The sequence below is a fragment of the Pseudoliparis swirei genome, chromosome 2 (genome assembly GCF_029220125.1).
Source record: "Pseudoliparis swirei isolate HS2019 ecotype Mariana Trench chromosome 2, NWPU_hadal_v1, whole genome shotgun sequence".
Taxonomy (NCBI): domain Eukaryota; kingdom Metazoa; phylum Chordata; class Actinopteri; order Perciformes; family Liparidae; genus Pseudoliparis; species Pseudoliparis swirei.
The window spans coordinates 25611048-25618887 of NC_079389.1; the positions used below are offsets into that span (position 1 = coordinate 25611048).

At 48.1% G+C, this 7840-nt stretch overlaps 1 protein-coding gene across 1 annotated transcript in view; it reads right to left on the reverse strand.

Moving 5' to 3' along the window:
• The window catches only part of ttf2 (transcription termination factor, RNA polymerase II), a 44209-nt gene that overhangs the window by 4856 nt on the left and 31513 nt on the right, over window positions 1-7840 (reverse strand). The window contains exons 18-19 of the mRNA XM_056432075.1: window positions 4715-4894; window positions 4586-4644 (exon numbers count right to left, since the gene is read on the reverse strand). Of these exons, the coding sequence (XP_056288050.1) occupies window positions 4586-4644; window positions 4715-4894 (239 nt within the window). The remainder of the gene's footprint in view (window positions 1-4585; window positions 4645-4714; window positions 4895-7840) is intronic.

Genomic DNA, 7840 nt, shown 5'->3' on the forward strand with positions numbered 1-7840 from the left:
CAGAGAAGTCATGTGATCTCTTACTGTCTTCCTTTGACCTCTCACTCAGTCCCTCCCCTCCTACTCACAAAGCCGGCAACCACCTTGACTACATTTTCACTAGAAACTGCTCTCCCTCTAACTCACTGCGACTCCTCTCCATGTCTCTGACCACTTCTTCATCTCTTACTCTCTCTCGCTCTCTGGTACTGACAACCCACCCATATCTACAGACTCTGCACCTGTACGGCGCAACATTCTCACCCTCTGTCCCTCCTCCCTGGCCTCCTCTGTCCCTCCTCCCTGGCCTCCTCTGTCCCTCCTCTGTCCTCCTCCCTGGCCTCCTCTGTCCTATCTGCTCTCCCCTCAACTGGCTCCTTCTCACTCATGCAGCCTAACTCTGCCACAGACACTCTCCTCTCTTCCCTGTCTTCATCTCTTGATTCTCTTTGTCCTTTAATCCTCTCCTCTCCGTGGTTGTCGGACTCGGTGCGCGCCGAGAGAGCCACCCTGCGAGCGACGGAAAGAAAATGGCGAAAAACGAATCAAGCGGAAGACTTGCTCTTCTATCTATCTCTTCTCTCCTCCTTCTCTTCCTCTATATCTGCAGCCAAAAGCTCGTTCTACCTGACCAAAATTCAGTCTTCCTTCTCTAACCCCAAAAAACTCTTCTCTATCTTTTCCAACCTCCTTGATCCCCCTAGCCCCTCCTCCTTCCACCCTTCTGCCACTTTGTGACTACTTTGCAAACAAGATAGACGACATCCGCTCCTCCTTTACTAATCCATCTTCTATCACCTCACCAACACTAACTTCTTCATCCCCCTCTCTTTCCTCTTTCACCCCCCTGTCTCCCAATCAAGTTCTTAGCTTGGTGACCTCCGCCCGACTGACCACCTGCGCCCTTGACCCTGTCTCCCATTCTCCAGGCTATTGCTCCTGACCTTCTGACCTTCCTCACCCATCTTATTAACAGCTCCCTCTCAACTGGCTGTTTCCCTCTGAAGGAGGCGAGAGTCAACCCTCTCCTGAAGAAACCACCTCGACCCGTCTGGAGGCAGCAACTACAGACCGGTCTCTCTTCTTCCTTTTCTCTCCAAAACTCTGGAGCGAGCTCTCTGGAGCCAAGTGTCCTCCTATCTCCACAGTAACAACCTTCTTGACCCTCACCAGTCTGGATTCAAGGCCGGCCACTCGACAGAGACTGCCCTCCTTGCTGAGCAGCTTCACACTGCTAGAGCAGCCTCTCTCTCCTCTGTCCTTATCCTTCACTCTGCTAGAGCAGCCTCTCTCTCCTCTGTCCTTATCCTTCACACTGCTAGAGCAGCCTCTCTCTCCTCTGTCCTTATCCTTCTAGACCTTTCTGCAGCATTTGACACCGTGAACCACCAGATCCTGATCTCTTCTCTTCAGGACCTGGGATCTCAGGCACTGCACTCGCGCTTTTCTCTTCCTACCTCAACGACCGCACTTACCGGGTAACGTGGAGAGGATCTGTGTCTGATCCTTGTCCTCTCACTACTGGGGTTCCTCAAGGCTCCGTCCTGGGTCCCCTTCTCTTCCTCTCACTATGGGGTTCCTCAAGGCTCCGTCCTGGGTCCCCTTCTCTTCCTCTCACTATTGGGTTCCTCAAGGCTCCGTCCTGGGTCCCCTCCTCTTCCTCTCACTATGGGGTCCCTCAAGGCTCCGTCCTGGGTCCCCTTCTCTTCCTCTCACTATGGGGTTCCTCAAGGCTCAGTCCTGGGTCCCCTTCTCTTCCTCTCACTATGGGGTTCCTCAAGGCTCCGTCCTGGGTCCCCTTCTCTTCCTCTCACTATGGGGTTCCTCAAGGCTCTGTCCTGGGTCCCCTCCTCTTCCTCTCACTATGGGGTTCCTCAAGGCCCCGTCCTGGGTCCCCTTCTCTTCCTCTCACTATGGGGTTCCTCAAGGCTCCGTCCTGGGTCCCCTTCTCTTCCTCTCACTATGGGGTTCCTCAAGGCTCCGTCCTGGGTCCCCTCCTCTTCCTCTCACTATGGGGTTCCTCTAGGCTCCGTCCTGGGTCCCCGCCTCTTCCTCTCACTATGGGGTTCCTCAAGGCTCCGTCCTGGGTCCCCTTCCTCTCACTATGGGGTTCCTCAAGGCTCCGTCCTGGGTCCCCTCCTCTTCCTCTCACTATGGGGTTTCTCAAGGCTCCGTCCTGGGTCCCCTCCTCTTCCTCTCACTATGGGATTCCTCAAGGCTCCGTCCTGGGTCCCCTTCTCTTCCTCTCACTATGGGGTTCCTCAAGGCTCCGTCCTGGGTCCCCTCCTCTTCCTCTCACTATGGGGTTCCTCTAGGCTCCGTCCTGGGTCCCCGCCTCTTCCTCTCACTATGGGGTTCCTCAAGGCTCCGTCCTGGGTCCCCTTCCTCTCACTATGGGGTTCCTCAAGGCTCCGTCCTGGGTCCCCTCCTCTTCCTCTCACTATGGGGTTTCTCAAGGCTCCGTCCTGGGTCCCCTCCTCTTCCTCTCACTATGTGGTTCCTCAAGGCTCCGTCCTGGGTCCCCTCCTCTTCCTCTCACTATGGGGATCCTCTCGGCTCCGTCCTGGGTCCCCTCCTCTTCCTCTCACTATGGGGTTCCTCAAGGCTCCGTCCTGGGTCCCCTCCTCTTCCTCTCACTATGGGGTTTCTCAAGGCTCCGTCCTGGGTCCCCTGCTCTTCTCTCTGTACACAAATTCTCTCGGCTCTGTCATTCGTTCGCATGGCTTCTCCTACCATAGCTATGCTGATGACACCCAACTGATCTTCTCGTTTCCACCGGCCGAAACACAGGTGGCGGCGCGAATCTCTGCCTGTCTGACCGACATCTCAGTGGATGTCTGCTCACCACCTGAAGATCAACCCTGACAAGACCGAGCTACTATTCCTTCAGGGAAAGGCTCCCCCACCCATGACCTGACTACCACCTTCAACAGCTCTGTGTTGGCCCCTACCCTGACTGCCAGGAACCTCGGGGTGACACTAGACAGTCAACCTGACGGCCAACATCACTGTGACAACGCGTTCCTGTAGGTACATGCTGCACAACATCAGGAGAATACGGCCTCTTCTTACTCAGAAGGCGGCACAGGTTCTGGTCCAGGCTCTGGTCCAGGCTCTGGTCATTTCGCGCCTCGACTACTGCAACTCCCTCCTGGCTGGTCTACCTGCTAAGGCCATCGGACCTCTGCAGCTCGTCCAGAATGCAGCAGCTCGACTGGTCTTCAGCCTCCAGAAATTCACCCACACCACTCCGCTCCTTCGATCTCTTCACTGGTTACCGGTGGAGCAGCATCCGCTTCAAAACACTGGTTCTGGCGTACCGTGCTCCAGACGGATCGGGCCCCGTCTACATCCGGGATATGGTCACACCGTACACCCCGGCACGTTCGCTCCGCTCGGCAACAGCCAATCGTCTTGTGCCTCCTGCACCTCGAGCTAATCACTCTACATCCAGACTGTTTGCTGTCCTGCTCCTCAGTGGTGGAACGAGCTCCCCACTGACATCAGGACAGCAGGAAGTCTCTACATCTTCCGTCGGAGACTGAAAACACATCTTTTCCGACTATATCAGGATTAAAACACAGATTTGCACTTCAGTGGCACTGGGATGGCACTTATTGTGGTGCTTTTGTGGTTCGACTGAGTTGAGGAAGCGTTGCTTCCTGTGTTCTTGTTGTTCTTAGTTTGTACTCTAGGTTGAAATGCACTTATTGGAAGTCGCTTTGGATAAAAGCGTCTGCTAAATGACATGTAATGTAATGTAATATATGTGTGTGAGTGAGTGTGTGTAGTGTGTGAATGTGTATAGTTTGTGTGTGTGTGAGTGTGTATAGTGTGTGTGAGTGTGTATGAGTGTGTGTATATGTGTGTGTATGAGTGTGTGTATATGTGTGTGTGTGAGTGTGTATAGTTTGTGTGTGTGTGAGTGTGTGTATATGTGTGTGTGTGTGTGAGTGTGTATAGTTTGTGTGTGTGTGAGTGTGTGTGCATGAGTGTGTGTATATGTGTGAGTGTGTATAGTTTGTGTGTGTGAGTGTGTGTGTGTATGAGTGTGTGTATATGTGTGTGTGTGTGAGTGTGTATAGTTTGTGTGTGTGAGTGTGTGTGTGTGTGTATGAGTGTGTGTATATGTGTGTGTGTTTGAGTGTGTATAGTTTGTGTGTGTGTGAGTGTGTGTGTATGAGTGTGTGTATATGTGTGTGAGTGTGTATAGTTTGTGTGTGTGAGTGTGTGTGTGTATGAGTGTGTGTATATGTGTGTGTGTGTGAGTGTGTATAGTCTGTGTGTGTGTGTATGAGTGTGTGTATATGTGTGTGTGTGAGTGTGTATAGTTTGTGTGTGTGTGAGTGTGTGTGTATGAGTGTGTGTATATGTGTGTGTGTGTGAGTGTGTATAGTTTGTGTGTGTGAGTGTGTATGTGTATGAGTGTGTGTATATGTGTGTGTGTGTGAGTGTGTATAGTTTGTGTGTGTGAGTGTGTGTGTGTATGAGTGTGTGTATATGTGTGTGAGTGTGTATAGTTTGTGTGTGTGTGTGAGTGTGTGTGTATGAGTGTGTGTATATGTGTGTGAGTGTGTATAGTTTGTGTGTGTATGTGTGTGTGTACCTCTTGTGGTCAGCAGCCGTCCTCTGGATGCTCCTCAGCTCACGCAGCACAGCAGCGACCTGAGACACAAGAGAGGAACATGTGGAAACAAACAAACAACAAACAAACAAACAAACAAACGTGGCCCACCTTGGTGCTCTCACTGCTGTCCTCAAACAGCTGGGAGGGGAAGGGGGTGCCATTAAGGGCCACCGTGTCCACGGAGGAGGAGGAGGAGGAGGAGGAGGAGGAGGAGAGGGACAGAGCGTTGAGCTGCTCCTCCAGAGACAAGACGATGCCGTCACCCTGCAGCTCAGAGGAGTCCAGAGTCTGGGGGGGGGGGGGGGGGGGGTTACTGTGTGTGTATATATATATGTGTGTGTATGTATATATATATATGTGTGTGTATGTATATATATATGTGTGTGTATGTATATATATGTGTGTGTATGTATATATATGTGTGTGTGTGTGTGTATGTATATATATATTAGGGCTGTCAATCGATTAAAAAAAATTAACTAATTAATCGCACATTTTGAAATTGCGATTAATTAATCGCGATTAATCGCAATTAAAAGTTCAAAGTTCATTCTTTTTAAAGACAAAACTTCACACAGAGCTGTGTTTTCAAAGAGGCTCCTACATATACAGTGCCAGCGAGGTATTTAATATCGTGGATGATAAATTGTTTCTTCAGTGAAACATCAGATTAGTAAAAAAATATATATATATTGAGACCCCATTGGTCCTGTCATCTTTAACATTGAACACAGCAGAACCAGTGGCCTTGGTAACTGACTGACATTCAAATATGTCACGTTAACCCTCTGGAGGCTGGGGGCATTTTATACATTTTACAAACAAATTTAAATTCACCGTTTAACCCTTGTGTTGCCTTCGGGTCATTTTGACCCGAATCAATATTACACCCTCCTGCCGCCTTCGGGTTAATTTGACCCCATTCAATGTTTAATGTCGGTGTTCTTTCGGTAGTCAACAAACAAACTAACCCTAACCCTCACACTTAAACTTGGAAAACAATATTAATTCTAATAATTTTCTGGAGGTTTTAATTGCTGGCGTCAAATTGAACCCAAAGGGTAAAATATGTTAGTAAATATAAAGGTAACAGGAGGGTTAAACATTGAATCGGGTCAAAATGACCCAAAGGCGGGGGGAGGGTTAAATATTTAATCGGGTCAAAATGACCCTAAGGCAACACAAGGGTTAAAAGTGTTTCCCTTCTTTTTAAAGATTAAATTTAACACAGAGCTGTGTTTTCTAAGTGGCTCCTACATATACAGTGCCAGCGGCGTATTTAATTACGTGGTTGATAAATTGTTTCTTCAGTGAAACATCAGATTAGTAAAAAAAGAAGTATATTGAGACCCCATTGGTCCTGTCATCTTTAACATTGAACAGCAGCAGAACCAGTGGCCTTGGTGACTGACTGACATTCACATATGTCACGTTAACCCTCTGGAGGCTGGGGGCATTTTATACATTTTACAAAACAAATTAAATTCACCGTTTAAAGTCTTTTGCATGTGACACACCCCCACGTGTTATACATCAAACATTCCAGAACAATCTCAGCTCTGAAATGAGCCTCATTGTCCTCGCGCCGTGTCCTCTGGTTCTCTGACTGACAGGCTGCTATAGAGCCTAACCTGTGAGGTGGGAGGTCCTTTGTGATTTACTGAGTGTTCATTGGTTTTTTTCCCCCCGAAATGTTGACAGACAAACGGATTGACCAATCACGGTGAAGGTTTCGTGTGTCGCGTTCTTTCCGCGCCGCGTCACCCGACAGTCGCCCTCCGTTCCTCTGTGTATCAGAGGGGGAGACGGGAGGAAGGAGGAGCAGGAGGAAACCCGACTGATTCATCCACGAGTTAAACTGATTTCTGCTCCTTATTTTCGCGGAGAAATGATTGTTTTAAAAACGGAAACAGTGTCAAACCGTACTGCCGCGGTTTAAAAAAAAAAAAAAAAAAAAAAAAAAACTTGCGTTAATTGCGTTAAAATATTTTAGTGCGTTAACGCGGCCAAATTAATCGCATAGATTAACGCGTTAACGCTGACAGCCCTAGTATATATATATGTGTGTGTGCATCAAAGTGGCTGTTATTAAACCTCTCCTGAAGAAGCCCACTCTGGATCCAGAGGTGTTGGCTAACTACAGACCGATCTCTAACCTCCCCTTCCTCTCCAAGATCCTTGAGAAAGTGGTCGCAAATCAGTTGTGCGACTTTCTACATCATAATAGTTTATTTGAGAAATTTCAATCAGGATTTAGAAAACACCACAGCACCGAACGGCACTGGTGAAAATTACAAATGACCTCTTAATGGCAGCAGATAAAGGACTCCTCTCTGTACTGGTCTTGTTAGACCTTAGTGCTGATAGAGGACTCCTCTCTGTGCTGGTCTTGTTAGACATTAGTGCTGATAGAGGACTCCTCTCTGTACTGGTCTAGTTAGACCTTAGTGCTGATAGAGGACTCCTCTCTGTGCTGGTCTTGTTAGACCTTAGTGCTGATAGAGGACTCCTCTCTGTACTGGTCTTGTTAGACCTTAGTGCTGCATTCGACACCATTGACCATGACATCCTGTTACAGAGAGTGGAGCAGTCGATTGGCATTTCAGGCACGGCACTAATTTGGTTTAAATCCTATTTATCAGATCGATCTCAGTTTGTATTTGTAAACGATGACGCCTCGATAACCACCAACGTTAATCACGGAGTTCCACAAGGTTCTGTGCTTGGACCAATTTTATTTACCTTATACATGCTTCCTTTGGGTAATATTATCAGGAAACACTCCATAAACTTTCATTGTTATGCAGATGATACTCAACTATATTTATCGATAAAACCAGAGGAGAGCAACCAACTCGGTAAAATTCAAGCATGTCTTAAAGACATAAAAACATGGATGACCTGTAACTTCTTGATGTTAAACTCAGATAAAACCGAAGTAATTTTAATCGGCCCTGAGCACCTCAGAGATCAATTATCTGGTGATGTGGTTTCTGTAGACGGCATTGCCCTAGCATCCAACACCACTGTAAAGAATCTTGGCGTTATCTTTGATCGGGACTTGTCCTTTAACTCCACGTGAAGAACATCTCAAGGACTGCATTCTTTCATCCACGTAATATTTCAAAAATCAGGCACATCTTGTCTCAAAAAGATCCAGAAAAATTGGTTCACGCGTTCGTTACTTCGAGACTGGATTACTGCAACTCCTTATTAGCAGGCTGCTCTAATAAG